The sequence below is a fragment of the Morchella importuna genome (genome assembly GCF_003444635.1).
Source record: "Morchella importuna strain M04M26 chromosome Unknown Morimp01GS003, whole genome shotgun sequence".
In the NCBI taxonomy this organism is placed as follows: Eukaryota; Fungi; Ascomycota; class Pezizomycetes; order Pezizales; family Morchellaceae; genus Morchella; species Morchella importuna.
The window spans coordinates 1,161,168-1,177,809 of NW_025763400.1; the positions used below are offsets into that span (position 1 = coordinate 1,161,168).

The following is a 16,642-nucleotide window of genomic DNA, read 5'->3' on the forward strand; positions in this document are numbered from 1 at the left end:
ATGGAGTCGAGACGAGTCGAGGAAGGGGGTGTTGGTGGTGGTTGGGATTGTTGCTAAGGATTAGTAGAGTCGAGTTGAGTGGGTTGCTAGGATTTGGTCGCCGCCGGACAGGGTGCCGGTTGCGGAGCGTTGTCCTAGTTAGCTACCAAACCCACTCCTCGCTGTACCGGACAGGCTGGGGAAAAAACTTTCTCCGCACAATGCACTAGCTTCTTGGTTGGGTTTGGGTTTGGGGCCCGCCCGCGTTTTCGCTCGTTTTCTCTAGATCTAGATCTGACTTAGAGACTAGACGCCTACTAAGCTAGGCCCGTTTATGCCAACGTCGAACGACAACGATAACGGCGACGTCAAGTGTCAACGGAGAGGAGGCTTTCTTGGAAATTTGGCAAAAAGATGTAGATGTATGCACTCTATCATCGACTCGCGCCAAAGCTTACGCGTTTTGCCTTATTCTAATTGTACCTAGGTATCTTTCTTTTGGAGTTTGGGGGCCTTCTTCTTCTCCTTGCCATCGAGTGTCACAAGAGAATACCCCTTCCAAATAGCGTGCCGATAACGGCCGGCCGGGGATCCTTGGCTTGGACGTTACTCTGGTTTTCGTCCCTTACTCTACTCGTAGTAGAGCCTCTCTTTAATCTTATTCTATTTTACCCCTCATATCGATATGCCTCATGCTCATGATATATAGATAACTAATCATGATTCATGCTAGTTAATACACATGCGTATTCCGATTACAGGAATACCTAACATGCTAACCCCCCATTTCGCTTCGTAGACAGATAACCTTTAGAGTTGGAGAGGAGGAGGAGAAACTGTGGAGACTGGGAGAGTGGAGAGTGGGGAAAGTGGTGGTGAGGGTTTGAGCGGCTCTAGAGTAGGTACATACTACCTACCATAGAGAGCTCGACATACATGATGCTGCTCTATTACATACTCTGCTCTGCTTTACTCCAGAGGGTTTCACTCTCGCTTGCCTCTTGCGCCATGCATATGCAAGCGGTTATGCGGGGGAAAAACAAAACCTCCGACCACCGTCCCCTCCCTCCCTCACTCCATCATCGTGCCAATACGTACCCCCATCACAGCGATTTTTTTTCTTGTTCTTTTTCCTTGGCCTGCGAGATCGGACAGGAAGTGGCTTTTTTGTACCCGGCCGGCCGGAAATCTGCGTGTGTACTTGGCCCTTTGCTGGTGCAAAACCGACAACGTCCGTCAATCCCAGCAGGCCATCCGAGCTCAAAGTGCAAAAAGCGTTTTTTCCTATCTCTCCATGACTTTGGCGAGGTAGCGGATCATGTACGCGAACTCTGTAGATTGTGGTACAGGCTGTCGCGGTAGAGTATCAAACACCCACTCGACCAGGTACCCACTGATCTCGCGCGGTAGCCCGCTCAAAATCCTAGATATCAGGGAACCTCGTTACCAATGGCGCTGTAAGCCATAAATAATTCAACCGTTCACGCAACTTCAACGACAGTAGCAGTTAAATCGAACAACTGTTTGGTTCTGCTACCCCATATGCGTGTGTCGGGGCACATAGGCTATGCTCCCGAGACCCTGGTAACTGTACCTAGCTACCGACTATAACGGATAAAAGTGGAGCCGACACCGGTGTTGCGGCCGGCCGGGGAAATTCGACCTGGACACCCCTGCGACTTCTGCAAGCAGGGGGCCGGAATAACCATAAAAAAGTTATCTAATAGCGATAATTTGGGGTATGGGGGAGACCCCAGGTAAGGGGCAAACAAATTGAACCTAAAATTGGCGTCTCTTTTTTTTCTTTGGGCCTCGCCTTGAAACCCTGATATTGTCCTGGAATTAATTATTTCGCTTGAGTTCGCCGGTCAAGCCCTGGCGGGGATTGAGTTTCGTGATATCAAAGATGGTGATGATGACCATGAGGCTCCTTGATTTGCTCTTTGACCTTCGTCGCCATCGTACCACCTTCGTCATGTGTCTTGTCTATTTCACTGCAAGTCAGGACCACCTTTTGGCCTGATTATTTTTCATCTCTGTGGCGGCGTTATTTACATCGCGAAATGATTTTTTCTGTCAGCCTGCCAAAATATCGCCACACAAAAACAGCGCTTGCGCTTAAGGGTCGAGAACGGACTAAGCAGACAGCAGCCACCGACTGCGGTCACGAGGGAAACCGGAGCCGATACACACTAAGTAAAAAAAAAAAAGCAAGAAAAAAAAAGCGAAAAAGGAAGAAAAGAAGGAAACGGACATGGTTGGTTGGTTGGTTGCAGCGAACATCGGAGAAAAGTCCTTCAAGGAAAAACTTCCTCCCCGTCGGTCGTGGCTTGGTCTGCTTTGAGGGTGTGCGAGTGAACCTCTTCCCTTTAGCTGCAGGTGAGAAACACAAGCCTTGACTTTCTGTGCAACGGAACAGAACAGGCTCGGCAACCTACCCATGCCAACAGCATGGCCCGCCCATCAACACATGCGACCTTGTCGCTGCTGCTGCTGCACTTCACAAATCTACCTTCACACACACTTGTGGCGAATTTAATTTGATTTTCGTTCCCCAGGTTTTCCCAGGTTTCCCAAATCATGGAGAGAAGATGTTGTGGGGAATTCTGGGATCGATTTGAGGGGAAAGTATCGTGGAGAAAGTATCCTCCAGCTCTTTCTCTGGATGTTGACACCTATCATTTCATCCTTAGTTTCGAGTCCCAATTACTCAAATTACCTAAACTCATAGCTCCGCTATCTACTATCTAACAGTGGATTTTAATAGCTTCAATGCTATTTTTCCGGTTCAACCTGAGCTGCACCACATTCATCACAAGCTTTTGCTTGGTACGGAAAAGCCACAATATCAATGTGCTACCACCTAGCATTGACTAAGACCACCACAGCAAAACCCACATGCTGCTTTTGCTGTGTGAAATGAGCTCCCTAATGAAGTGACGTACCTGGATAATAATATTTGTGTAAGTGTATGTGGTGCCGCATGCTTAGAGTTATTTTGGCCGAAGATCCGCCGCGGGATTTTCAGTTGTTCAGGTTCTATGTTTTTTGGCGAATGTCGTGGGACTCTCTGTCACCGTAGGCATTGAGTTTTAGAGTTGTCGAGTTTCGAGTTTCGAGTTTTGAAATCCTAGACAGTGTCTGTGTCTGTGTTCTTCTTACTCTGCTTCCAGAGTGAGTGGACCCACTGCTTGGGGCCATCGTGATCCTCCAAACGGGCAGGTATGCAGTTCCACAGTTAGAGCTCTAGACGCTGTCTTGGGAACTCTTGTGGCAAGACCCAGCCTCCCTGTTCCAAATTGTAGATGCCGCGGACTATTTTCTCAAAACTATGCCCGTTTAAGGTTGACAATCATCAAAAGCATCTAAGTCACGTGTAGTGAAACAAATAAGTTCAACCAGTTGGGTTTCAAGCTCGCCGTAGGGTTTGCAATATCCTGACGGCTGGGAAATCAGATTTTTTTTTCGTTCTCTCCGGGTATATCGACATGGGTTTGCGTATAACAGATTTCGGGGGCCCCGCCATCAGAGGTGGAAGAGGCAGGGTCTCATTTCAGTAGAGTAGTGGTACTTTGCTTTAGCTTGCTCTGGAGGCAATTATTTCCCCCACCTAAGCTAAGAAAATACCATCACGCGCTCTCCGCATATTTATCACTCTAGTTCCAAGACATATCTGTACTGGACTAACAGGGGGAAGTCAAATTATGCGGGGCTCCACGGCCAGGCCATGGATTAATGCGATTTCTTTGATCACTGCAGGCGGTCAGTAGGGGGTGGGGGGGGGGTGTGTGTGTGAGGTATCTCTGAAATCATTATATATTCCTCGCTCCCTTCCTCCTCTGAATCACCATTCCACCTACCAACTTGTCAAGCATCTTAAGAGAGGAGGACAGCAGCCAACTCCACCGTTCTCTTTCGACAACTCAAACCAGCTCGCAACCGCTGTTACATACACGATGGGTTTCATGATCAGAAAGCCTGCCGGTGAGGAGGGAAAGACCCTCCCGGCCATCTTGATTGGTATCTTCGTGGCATTCGGAGGTATTCTTTTCGGATATGATACTGGTAGTATCAACGGTATTCTTGCCATGGACTACTTCCAGAATGAGTTTGGAACCGAAAGAAACTCCGAAGGAAACCTTGCTTTGACTTCTTCGCAGACCTCACTGGTTGTCTCTATTCTTTCCGCTGGTACCTTCTTTGGTATGTAGAAAATCGCTTCACACTTGATCACGCAATCATGGTTTCTAACTAGTCGATTTCTAGGTGCTCTTACTGCCTCCCCAGTTGGAGACATGTTGGGTCGTCGTATGGGTCTCATTGCTGCCTGTGGTGTCTTCTCTGTCGGTGTTGCCTTCCAGGTTGCCTCTACTGCCATCCCACTTATGGTTGTTGGTCGTCTTCTCGCTGGTTTCGGTGTTGGTTTGGTTTCTGCTCTTGGTAAGTTCTTCACATCTTTTGATATCTACTTCTTTATACTAACAATCTTTCAGTGCCCATGTACCAGTCCGAGACTTCACCAAAGTGGATCAGAGGAACAATTGTCGGTTGTTACCAATTGGCTATCACCATCGGTCTTTTGTTGGCTGCCTGCGCCAACCAGGGCACCCACAACCGTAATGACACCGGCTCCTACCGTATTCCTCTCGCCATCCAGTTCCTCTGGGCCATCATTCTCTCCATCGGAATGTTCATCCTTCCCGAGACCCCCCGCTTCCTCATCAAGAAGGACAACTACGAAGGTGCCGCCAGGTCGATGAGCCGTCTCCGTTCTCTCCCCCCAGACCACCCCGCTATTATCGAGGAGCTTAATGAGATCAAGGCTATTCACGAGTATGAGATGTCTCTTGGCCAGGCTACTTATGCCGATTGTTTCTCCCCGAAGATGCTCAAGAGGCTTTTGACTGGATGCGGTCTCCAGGCTCTTCAGCAGCTCACTGGTATCAACTTCATCTTCTACTACGGAACTCAGTTTTTCAAGAACACTGGTATTGAGAATGCCTTCTTGATCGGTCTCATCACCAACTTGGTCAACGTCGTCTCCACCATTCCCGGTCTCTACCTTGTTGAGAGGCTTGGTCGTCGCCGTCTCCTTCTCCTGGGAGCCATTGGAATGTGTGTCTGCGAGTTCATTGTCGCCATTGTCGGTGTCACCGTCTTCACTGATGTTGCCAACAAGGTCCTCATTGCTTTCGTCTGCTTCTACATCTTCTTCTTCGCCGTCTCTTGGGGTCCCGTCGCCTGGGTCGTTACTGGTGAGATCTTCCCTCTCAAGGTCCGTGCCAAGTGTCTTTCCATGACCACTGCCACCAACTGGCTCCTCAACTTCGCCATCGGTTTCGCCACTCCCTACATGGTTGACGATGGTCCCGGTAACGCCAACATGGGAGCAAAGGTGTTCTTCGTCTGGGGTGGATGCTGCTTCTTCTGTATCGCCTTCGTTTACCTCATGATCTACGAGACCAAGGGACTCTCCCTCGAGGATGTCGACCAGATGTATGAGAAGGTTGACAAGGCCTGGCAGTCACGCGGCTTCCAGCCTGAGGTCAACTTTGGTGCCCACCACCAGAAGGATGAGTTTGCTGGTGATGTCAAGTCTGCTGAGGCGGCTCATATTGACCGTGCTTAAGCGTTTTGCTCTTAGACCTCACTTTGTTTATTTGTTTTGGTTTATCAAACTCGCCTGAGACCCCTTGTTTTTTCGCTTGTATCTTGGGTTTATTTTCTCTACAGGTTTTTTTTTATAGGATGAGCAATGCTTGGTTCATGTCTGGTGAATGTAATGTATTTAGTTAGCAGTTACTTTGGATGTAACTTCAAGAAGTCAACGTGTAAACGGAATTTTCTACGAGTCCCCAAATATTCCCATTGTGATTGTGAATTGCGAGTGATATTTTCAAGATTCAATTCCTTGTCTGTCTATCCATCTATTATCGGCAATCTGCTTCTGGACGATCTCGATTCCAACGCAGAACGTTTCAAGTGCGGTCGGGTGATTACTTTCTTTTTTTGGATTTGCCAAGACCGCGCCAAGAAGGTACCAAACCCACCCTTGGTGTGGTGGTAGGTGATGTTTTAGGACCTAGCTGCCTTCCCGCACCGACGACGTCCTACGACAGACAGACGCTGTGTCGACTCTGCCATGTTATACCCAATAGTTACAAACGATTGAACACCCCCCGGAAGAGCTCTTCCCCCGGAGGTAAAGGCCGTACCTGAGGATGGATGGACTTTCTTTCCACTGCGCCCAAGAAGGCATGTCCTACTTACAGCTGTCAGTCAGTCAATGCTTACGTTACGATCACTGTAACTACTTTGGAACAGCACTTCCTCGGCCCACTCAGCCCATCGGACAAGTCACCCGAAATTGTCCCCCTCCGTGGCTTTTTTTACCACCAGAGAAAAGAAAGCAAAAATGATCAAATCCTGTTGACAGCTTGTGCTTGTTTCTTCTTTCTTTCTGTCTTAGATGTGCTAGATGTGCAGCGAGTGCTCGGGCCTGATGATTGGGCAGGGGTATCCAGGGTATGTAGAAAAAAGTACCTACATACTCGGGGCAGGCAATAAGAACCTGAAAATGCAAGCTGCAAGCAGGTGCTCAATTTGATGTAGCTTTTCGCCAGCCGCGAATCAGAGGTTGTTACCATCAAAAGTCATTTTCAGGTTCTTACCTGCCCCGAGTACTACCGCAGTACCTAGAGCAGCGTAGCTACATGTAGAGTTACCTCTCTTGTACTACACAAGCTTCCCCGCATTTTCTGATTTGCGCACACTGCAAGCATTCATTAGCGCCTCTGTCGATCCTCTGAATTTACGGGCAACTTTAATCTCATGACGAAGGTCTCAAACTCCCCAATCACGATGCCTTCATCTGCTCGGAGAACTCCATCGCCACACGTTGGAATCGCCATAGATGTTGCGGTGCCTCTGGATCACGCCCGGGAATTATGCCCTGTGTTGATGTAGGTATTGCGCTGTCGCCGCTTGGACTCCCTTTTCTCAGATGACGAAGGTGGCTTGGGCATCAGAGTAGAGGTAAGTATCGAAATTCTTGGCCGGTGAGAAATGCCGCGTGCCTCAAATTCAGTATTTACAAGTCGTTACATAGGCATTTCGATGTAGTGATGTTCCCCTTAGGCTCGCTTATGGCCCACAGCTGAGTAATCCAGGGACGTATTAAGAGTGATTCCGTGAGACCCGATTTCAGTTGCGCAAGTGACGTGGGGCAAGGAATACATTCAGTAACATGTAGCTGTGTATCGTGGGGGCGCAAATACCTAAGTCCTCCCATCTCTCTGGTGTTTTCAATTTCAGATTAGAGAGAAGAATCCTGCTTTGATCATCGGTTCCGAATGCAGGTATTATTACCCTAAAATCGTGGCCTGGACATGCGGAACCAACAACCTGTAGGCACACGCGCACGGCGTTGGGACGAATCATGATTGAAAGCTGCTATCAGCAAAATGAAGATAGTGTGCCGTTGTCTACATCTCAGCTAGCACCGCACACGGGATGGAGGAACAGCAGCACAGAAAAGGGGGATCTGCAACGTAAAGATATCTACATATCGATTACTACTTTGGACCAACCACCCTGATTTTGCATGATACGGTTCCTGCATCGTGAATCCTGGGCGTATGTATCGATTGTTCAATTGTCACCGCTGTCGCTGCCGCCGCATCATGTTAACGTCAATAAGCGCCGGCAATTTCCGCCAAAAGGAATCCGTTGTGTTCTTGTTTTTGACGGAAGGGACAAAGAATCGAACGATGAACAAGTAGTACTGGTAAAATTATCGCTACTTGCAAATGTTGAAGAGGATACTAAGAAGCACCAGGAAAGATGTTCTCCTACGCGTGCATATCAGAGTTGGTTGATCTGAGATTCCTATTCCCATGTATCATTTTGTCAAACATAGCAGGCGTGAATTCTGGGTGGGTTTCGTATGAAGATCGATTTAAATCATGCAGGATCACTCGATTGAACTCATCAAGCAGTTATATTCACGAATGTTCGTCTCACTATGACGCCGGATTTGTCTGCGACAATCATTTCCTCTGTTTCAAAGACGCCGTAGTTGCCACAAAGCCTCAGAGATCCCTTGTGTGGCTATCTGGAATGTTTTTGGCGTTCGGCTTAGCCGTGCATCCGGCAAGCCGCAAAGTGGGTTAATCGGGGCGATACATGCTAGACCAAGGGGGGTGGGGGTGGGTTCGGCAATTTCGGAGGGTCGCCGAGCCCGCCACCCAAATAATGACCGCACCTGTTCTGCATTTGCATAAAGTAAGGCTCTTGAAGGTTATATACCACATTCTTAAGTGGATACATGTACTCGAGTAGAGTATGTGTTCCGTCCTAGTCACGAATATGTCATTGACTAGAAGGCTAGCCCACTGACAATTCAGTTGTCCTGTTCGCCAAGATTGGCAGTCGATTGGATTTTGGCCGAAAGCCACTGAGGGTCCCTTGGTGGTAATACGGGTTGAATGGTTCGTATTCAAGACCGTGAAACCTAATGTCTTGTGACGCGAAATAGATAATCGTCTCAATCGGCCACTGGACCCTCGGATTGGGAAATAGCCAATATTTGCGACTGTGACGGAACATATGCGTCACCTAAAATGGTAATCGCCGGTGCCTATCAGAGGACGGATATCCGAGTGATAGGGCGTGAATGAAATTAAGAGTTAGTTAACACATGAAGAATCAGGGTTTTATGATTACCTAAATTTATCACTCAAGGTGTATAGCTAGGGCGACAATAAGACACAGCGAGATGCTTATGCGCGGACTAGTAGAGTCCAGAGAATCGATGCGACAACTCTCAAGAACATCGTTCTCGTGGGGTGTCTCCCCGCCTTCCACACGAGCTGGTGGCTTTTTATATATAGAGTAGCCTCCTCATCGTGAGCTCTTTGTGCTACATGGAGCTGGCGTGATACCTCTCTCAATGTAGCATGCTAATTACATGCACCACTGTTATTGTTGTTATTTTCATCGGGTAATATTTTGTCTTTTATCTGGCCTGGCAACCTAGATATCCGCGCTAGGGGTGAAAGAATTTATCGGATGAAGGTGAAAAGAGCTCCATAAGCGGAGCGTCCAAAGTAAACGGTCTGGAACGAATATCACTAGCGCCTAAGATTTGTCGTGTAAGTGGGGTATTAGAATATCGTGTGAAGATATATAGAGCCTCGGAGTGTTGGAAAAGAATCCGCTGAGTGACGCACTGATTAGGGAATCTTCTTCCTAGAGCAGTTTCAGTAAATGATTTTTTTGTGTGGGGAGACTGCTGTGTTGTGCGTGCAACCGCCTGGAAGAGCGGGCAAGTACTTGGGTGTAGACGACACGTAGCGGCCAAGAGCAAACTCGAAGGCCCGAGCGCTAACATTCAACCACATTGGATCCCCGCTTGAGCCATAGTCAATGATCATGACTACATGTACAGTAGCCAGTGTTCATTAATACCCCCGGATACAAAACCCCCATGAATTCCTCTACTAACGCGTTCGCGAAACTCCGACGATACCAAGACTTCCTTAATGGACCGGTGAAATCGCGATAGCCGACACCTGAAAGGTAATACGTACGGGCTATAGATTGGAAGAGTGGTGGCTTATTCATGGTACAGCATGGCACTGGGTGTTCAGCATGTAGAGTTGGAGCCCCTAGAGAACTTGCCTATATTTCGTCCTTGGTGCTATTTTATAGGCAAATAATTCGGTACCAAAGTTGATGTAGTCACGGCGGGGAATGGCTGCACCCTCAAGGAAGCTCGGCCCTTTGAGGGGCTTGGGACTGCCGGGCGTGCCTTTTATTTTCTTTTGAGGGGGTGAGTTGATTCCTAGACTTGGTAAAGCACAGTAACAAATAAACTTTGAAAAATATAGTTTCATGGCCCCGTGGACTACACTGCTTTTGTGCTCGTAACGGTTGGGTTATGGGGCTTGGCGCGAGTGACATGCTGTGACCCGTTCTACGGACCCTTCGCTGAACGGAAGTGACGCTATCTATGCGCAAAACGGAAAGCTAGAAATACAAATTTTCTTTTGGATTTGATCTCGTTACTCTTGTAGTCCGAACCTCAAAGCGAACCCCAAAAGCCAAAGCTCTCGTTGATTGCGCGGCATGTCGAAGGAACAAGTCGGTTCTCGAGTTTACTATTATGTAGAAATCAGCTGTTGGGGGCGGGTCAGCGAAGTAAGTTAGCCGGTGACATTGAGTTATGAATTGTAGCTTCATGAGCCGTTGGTTGGGGGGGGGGGGGGGAGGAGGCTATGTGGTTATTCGGTCTCTTGGTGCTTCCCTCTGCGGCTGGAGCCGGTTTGGTCCGGGACAAGACGAGCCGAGCCGAGCGCTATGTACTGTCACAATCCATAGAATCGTGGCTCTTGACGGACCGTGCCCAGCCCTTTATCCCGGATGAACAAGCCCTCACAGGTGATGTATGTTGTTCTCAAGGCAGAGGACAAGTCACTATTATCAAACCAGAAATCTGGCACCAAGAGTCCCCACCGTCTCTTGCTCTAAATTTACCAAACCCACGCCTGAGAATCCAATCGAAGGCTTCAGTTATCAGACCTCTGATACACAATACAATCAGATGGTCGTGAAAATACAAAAGTAAGTTTGGCTGCAAAGTGCTCGAGTGACAATCCATGACTCGAATTCATCTAGCTATGCTAATCTAGTAGTTCTAAGGATATATACGAAGTATATCCCTTTCGGTAAAGATCAAGCTATAAACCTGCCCTCCCAATCATTAGACATTAAAACTCAGAACTAACGTACTACATCAAGGTATCCCAAACAAGCAAACCAGTCGATAAATATACAAACTCGCACCGGGAGCATCAATCGAAGCAAAAAGCAAGGAACACAAAGAAGAAAAGTAAATGGATAGACAAATGGTCATAGAAAACCAGTGGAGAAAAATAGGGAAACATGGCTCTTAGGCTCAGGCACCGTATTACCGCCTCGACCCCATGAAGTAACTCTGCAAAGCTACTCCGCGTGATTACTCACTCGGCACTCACTCGCTCACTCACTCGCTCACTCACTAACCCCACCACTCCTCGCCTCTCCACCCCTGCTCCCCCTTCTTCCCCCACCACCACTCCCGGAACCCGTACCATCAACTCGAAGTTCCCCCACCCTGTCCATCTGGTGCAGCTGGTGCAGTCGGTGCAGTCGGTGCAGTGGGTGCAGTGCTGCCGCTCATCATCCATTTGGACCACTGCCTCTTGAATATGTTCCCCTCCTTTCCTGTATCGAGCTCTTCCACATCGCTACTGCTAATGCTGCTTCCATTACTAGAAATGCTGCGCTGCCTAAAGACTCGATGTCCCTCTTTGTGCTTCGCATCCTTCCGTTCCTTCTTGAGCTCTTCGAGTTTCTTATCGAAGCAATGGTAGGTGGTAACTGCACCGATACCATTCAAGTTAGATTCCAGGAAGCTCTTGAGCTTTGGAAGGAGCTCCTCTTTGGGACGGTAGGTGCCAGAGTCATTATCGATGACGAGTTCGTAATGGGACGGGTGGTGGTCCGTGTGTTTGGACTCCCCATCGGGGGATGCAATTGCGTCTGCACCGTGGTAGACTGCTTCCTTATCGTGATGGTTTGCGTCATCCCCGTGGGCTTGATGAGGATGATGCACGTGATGGTTATGTATCCTCCTTATAAAGAATTCGCCCGAGTAAGCAATATATTTGCTGACATCGCTGTGTAAGCTATGTTTGCTCAATAGATCAACTGCGAACTCGTCGCCTGTCTCGGTAAAGTGCCATTCAGCGTCGAGCGTAATGACATATGTGAAGATGCGGTATCCCTCGCTCCAATGGGTCATTTCAAGGAATCGCTTTGCTAATGCATTGCTGTCCTCCTTTCTACCGTCTGGAGAGTTGTCGATATAGCCATACTCTGTGTTCTGGTCATGGCAGTATAGATGGTTATATTGGCTGTGCAAGGCCTGGTTGAGGACACGGCCTTTGAGGCCTTTGCGAGAAAAATAGGCCGTGACGAAGGGGGCAAAGTCTACGTATCTGTGGTAGAGCTCTGGTGGGACTGGGCCGGTGAGTTGGAGCTTGTTGGCTTCGAAGGAGAAGTTTGCGGCTTTGTCTTCCCCTTGAGGGGAGTCTTTTGTGCGGACTACTTTGCCGATGAGGGGAGAGAAGTGTTTGGACCAGTAATCTAGAATATATTGTTAACATTGTGACATATCACAGGGTCTTTTGGAATGCGTACTTGGGCCACGCGTAAAAGCCCTCTTGATGTCCTGAAACCCTTCGGCCAGCCTCGTCTCACCCTTTACCTCAATCCTCATGACAATCATAGCCGTAACCTTCTTCTTTTTCTTCATGTCCGCGACACACAGCTTTAGCACTGCTGCTTTTTTGCTAGCACCCTTCTTTCGAAGCTTATAGCTTCCTTCATTTACTTGGTCCGAGCCCCAATTCTCTAGCTCTTGGAAATCAATAACTGCTTGTCCCAACCTATCGTCATGGTTCCTGATATCCTCATCCAGGACATCGATTCGCAGCTTTGTACCCTCTCTGGTAACATTGCTCAGGTCCCAGTGACACTCCCAGGCAGGGTTGGTAGTATTACGCACTGTGGGTGTGCGAAAGTGCAGTGGCGGACACTTCTCTGGGTCCCTGATGGAGACAGGTGTGGTTAAGGTTGCAGCAACATAAGGGTCTGAGGCGAGGGTGCCAAGGTCAGCGATAGGGAGATTGGAAGCCGAGCGGAAAGTGATTGTTATATCGTATGTTTTTGGAGGCATCGTGAATGCGACTCAAGCTGGATGAGCCCTGATGGCGACTATGATGGTTGTGGTGGTGACGGATAGACAACTGGAGGAGTGGATGGATGAGCGATGAGGTGCAGTTTACGGGGAAGAGAGGGGTGGAGGTTACAGGTTCACAGGAAGGTAGGTAGGTTGACAGACAGGCATTCGGTCAGTCGTTCTATTTCTACATGCACCCTACCGCAGATTCTATCACTATCACACTCAGGCGTGGAGGGGGCGGGGGGACGTGCGACCCTTGCGGCTCATTGTTTGTGCGCCCAGGACAACCGAATCTGTGCAGACTGCCGGCAATGTCGGATCTGGGCCCTTGAGAAAGTGGCTTTCCCCACCGCCGGTGGTGATTAGTATGGGGAGAAAGCTTAGCTGTGCACGGGCAAGATGGGGGAGAGAGAGTCTTTGTGCTTTGGTTGGCGCTCGAATAACGGCGATGGGCTTGGCGGTCGGTGATGTTGCTTTTTCTGGCGGCGTGGAATGACATCATTTCACATGGGGCTGCAGAGTGATGATGCTCTGCTGGATTTCTAGAAATGTGGGAAAACAGGGCGTAGAGTACTGCTGCAGTAGATTCGTAGAACTGCAAAGGCGGCGTTGATATCTCTACAATTCTACAATTCTGCAGTTATGTAATTCTGATATTCTACTAATTCAGTTAGGTAGACGGGTTAGACGAGTTAGATCCCTTGGCAAGTGCTACTGATATGGCCCAATACGGACAGACGGGATGTTTAGTAAAACGGCCTGGTCTAAGCAGTGCAGAACTGTTTTGTTGCTGGCGCTGATGGGCTCAGTTTACATTTACTTGCACACAGAGACCCACTGTACTCGTCACAGCCCGTCACTCGCACATCGAATGATTCACCATGTCTGATGCAGACCTATTGATCACTGGCCCAGAGCCGCAGCTGACCACCCCGAGTGACAGCTTGTGAGCATCGCAGCGCGCCTCCACCCCCACCGCACATCCGGGAAACCCTTCACTCCGTTCCCGGGGCCAAGAGCAACTCTAAATAACCGGATATTCCGGGGTATTTCATTGCGCAATGACAGGGATTCCCCGCGGCCGCGATCTACGCGTCTTGAAATGGCCGAGCGGTAGCTGGAAGAGCTCCCGGACAGCCTCCGGATCTGCGATTTCTCGGGCCAATGTTGTCGCAGTATTGGCGGTTATTAAGAGCCAGGTCCTTCTAGAATATAGAGTTGCAAACCGCGCTACAGTGTAGAAAGGCACCGTGAAAGATGTTTGGCCGAATCGTCCCTGCGTCTGCGTTCCTGGCGGTGACGACTGTGTTTGTCGGAGGTCTTTTGGTACCGGCAACGAATGGCGCGGTGTCAAATAGTACAAACACCCGTAAGCTTTCCTTCTCCAGACCTCCAGCTCTAGCCCACAGACAAAAACTAACCCCGATAATCCACAGTATCCCCCTTCCTCTACACGCCCCTCCCGCTCACCGCCATCCGCCCACGCGGCTGGCTCTCCTCTCAATTGCACCTCTCCGCCGCGGGGCTCGCCGGCCACGAACACGACTTTTACCGCTACGTCTCGGACAGTACCTGGCTCGGCGGGTCCACGGAGTATAGCGAGCTCCACGAGTCTGCGCCCTACTGGTTCAATTACATTGTCCCGCTCGCATATGTGCTCGACGACGCAAGACTCAAGGCGCAGGCGAAGAGCTTCCTGGATTATGTGCTCGACCACCAGGCTGAGGATGGGTGGATTGGCCCGGAGACAACGAGGGAGACGAGGGGCATATGGGCCAGGGCGTTGGTGCTGTTTGGGATGACGGTATGTGTTTTAGGCCTGGCTGGGGAGGGGGTCAATGATGGTTGTGTCGACCCGGGTCAATGATTGTGGCGGGTACATGGTGCTTATATGATTGATGTACAGCAATACGCAGAAGCGGACCCGAGCGAGACAGAGCGCATCGTAGACTCAATGCACAAGTTCACCGTGCTAGCGCACGACATGCTGGCGAGCAACTTCACGGGGCTGATCCAGCAAAGCGGCGATAATTTCGACCCGTGGCGGTTTGGGCTGGCGCGCACGCACGAGCTGGTCATGTCGCTACAGTGGTTATACGAGAACTACCCGCGCGGGCAGGAGCAGGTCATTTGGGAGACGATGGAGCTCATGTTTGAGGGCGGGAGGGTTGGCGAGAGGGATTGGACGACGTTCTTCGTGGAGGGGGTGTTTCCGAAGGTGGGGACGCCGGCGATTATGGATACGAGATTTACGCATGGAGTGAATCTGGCGCAGGGTATGTGGATTTCTGTGGATTGTTTTGGTTTTGGGTGGGTGTGGGTGGAGAGGGGAGTGGATGGGTTGGGTTGGGCTGACGGTGTGGTGTTGTGTTGAAGCTTTGAGATATCCGGCGGTGCTGTATAGGATGACGAAAGAGGACGGGCTCCTGACGCAGACGAGGAATGCCGTGAACTGGACTTATACATATCATGGGTCCAGCTCTGGTACTATCATTGCAGATGAACATCTCGGGGGTCTCTCGCCACAAAGAGGGTATGTATATGAATATTCTCTCCCTTCAGCCTTTTTCATGCACTAACAATCATTACCCCGAAGGTCTGAGCTCTGCATGTCCGTGGAGACAATGTTCTCCCTCTCTTACCTGTACCGCTTCCAGGGCGACAACGCCTTCGCCGACGGCGTCGAGCGCGCCGCCTTTAACGCATTCCCAGCTGCAATATCGCCCGACTGGTGGAGCCACCAATACGTCACGCAGACAAACCAGCCGTGGTCGAGGAACCTGACGGTAAAGCCGTTTTATAACGTTGTGTCGTATGGAAACACCTTTGGCCTGGAACCAAATTTTGTATGTCTTCTCATTAAACCCAAAGTGAAGTATAATTATCTGGTATGGTGGATTAATTTGTTTAAACAGCCTTGCTGCACGGTCAATCACCCGCAAGGATACCCCAAGTTCCTCGCAACATCGTTCCTCAAGGCCGGCTCCAACGGGCTCATTCACGCCCTCCTCAGCCCGTCGGAAGTCACGACGACGCTCGCCCACGGTAACAAGGTCACTGTGTCTGTTGATACGATATACCCGTTCGGTGACACTCTAGTGTACACCATCACCGCCAGGTCCTCTTTTGACTTCTATATCCGCATCCCGTCCTGGACTGTTCTTGCCTTGTCGAGTATTTCCGTAGATGGTAAGAAGGCCGGAGCATTAACGCCTGACGAGAACTCACTGCAGAAGGTGGCAGTGAAGAGCGGGAGGACGACGGTCAAGGTAAAGCTGGGGATGGAGGTCAATGTAGTCACCCGGGGCTCCGGCGGTGTCGCGGTGTACCGCGGACCTCTACTATATGCTCTCGATCTCGAGTACTCATCCGAGTCCTTCCAGCCACTAAACTGGACCGACACCCAGCCGCTGCCAGGAGAAGAGGTACCCCCAACCCCCTTTCTTTCACCCCACTCCCTAAACCTATATATACTAATCTCTCACATCCGCAGACCCTCCCCGAAACGCGTGATCATATCCTCGAGACACCGAGCGAATGGCGCATCGCAATCGACCCCACAAACCTCACCGTCAATGACAACTCCGCAGGCCTCAAGATGGCCGACCTGCCCAGCCCTATCTTTGCGCGCGGGGCCGCGCCCGTCAGTATCACTGCTGCCGCATGCGCGGTGGCGTGGAATGTGACGCTGGATTCGCCCGCGCTGCCGCCGCTGAGCCCCGCGTGTGTGGGGGAGAGGGTCAATGTGACGCTGAGTCCGTATGGGACGGCGAAGGTGCATATGGCGGAGTTGCCGATCGTGGGGTTTTGATGTGGGAGGAGGCGGGGAGTGTATATAAATGCATGGGCTTGAGGGATTATGATCAATTGGCTATT

General features: G+C 50.0%; 5 protein-coding genes across 5 annotated transcripts; 4 read left to right on the forward strand and 1 right to left on the reverse strand.

The window, feature by feature from the left end:
• Nucleotides 1–3,935: 3,935 nt before the first annotated feature.
• On the forward strand, nucleotides 3,936–5,608 carry LAJ45_01810 (uncharacterized protein; the record flags this gene model as incomplete). Its single annotated transcript, XM_046111403.1, has 3 exons — nucleotides 3,936–4,182; nucleotides 4,246–4,419; nucleotides 4,473–5,608. The coding sequence occupies 3 exons, from the start codon at nucleotides 3,936–3,938 to the stop codon at nucleotides 5,606–5,608; spliced, it is 1,557 nt and encodes a 518-aa protein (XP_045975347.1).
• A 596-nt stretch (nucleotides 5,609–6,204) lies between these two features.
• Nucleotides 6,205–7,159, forward strand: LAJ45_01811 (uncharacterized protein; the record flags this gene model as incomplete). Its single annotated transcript, XM_046111404.1, has 4 exons — nucleotides 6,205–6,504; nucleotides 6,769–6,941; nucleotides 7,008–7,014; nucleotides 7,088–7,159. 4 exons carry the CDS (start codon nucleotides 6,205–6,207, stop codon nucleotides 7,157–7,159), a joined length of 552 nt encoding a protein of 183 aa, XP_045975348.1.
• Nucleotides 7,160–7,582: 423 nt separating this feature from the next.
• LAJ45_01812 (uncharacterized protein) lies at nucleotides 7,583–8,151 on the forward strand (the record flags this gene model as incomplete). The annotated part of the gene is made up of 5 exons (XM_046111405.1): nucleotides 7,583–7,614; nucleotides 7,679–7,711; nucleotides 7,761–7,765; nucleotides 7,817–7,913; nucleotides 7,974–8,151. The coding sequence occupies 5 exons, from the start codon at nucleotides 7,583–7,585 to the stop codon at nucleotides 8,149–8,151; spliced, it is 345 nt and encodes a 114-aa protein (XP_045975349.1).
• Nucleotides 8,152–11,113: 2,962 nt separating this feature from the next.
• On the reverse strand, nucleotides 11,114–12,760 carry LAJ45_01813 (uncharacterized protein; the record flags this gene model as incomplete). Its single annotated transcript, XM_046111406.1, has 2 exons — nucleotides 11,114–12,168; nucleotides 12,223–12,760. The coding sequence occupies 2 exons, from the start codon at nucleotides 12,758–12,760 to the stop codon at nucleotides 11,114–11,116; spliced, it is 1,593 nt and encodes a 530-aa protein (XP_045975350.1).
• Nucleotides 12,761–14,023: 1,263 nt separating this feature from the next.
• Nucleotides 14,024–16,577, forward strand: LAJ45_01814 (uncharacterized protein; the record flags this gene model as incomplete). Its single annotated transcript, XM_046111407.1, has 7 exons — nucleotides 14,024–14,135; nucleotides 14,203–14,570; nucleotides 14,673–15,042; nucleotides 15,143–15,299; nucleotides 15,363–15,612; nucleotides 15,682–16,191; nucleotides 16,260–16,577. The coding sequence occupies 7 exons, from the start codon at nucleotides 14,024–14,026 to the stop codon at nucleotides 16,575–16,577; spliced, it is 2,085 nt and encodes a 694-aa protein (XP_045975351.1).
• Nucleotides 16,578–16,642: the final 65 nt, after the last annotated feature.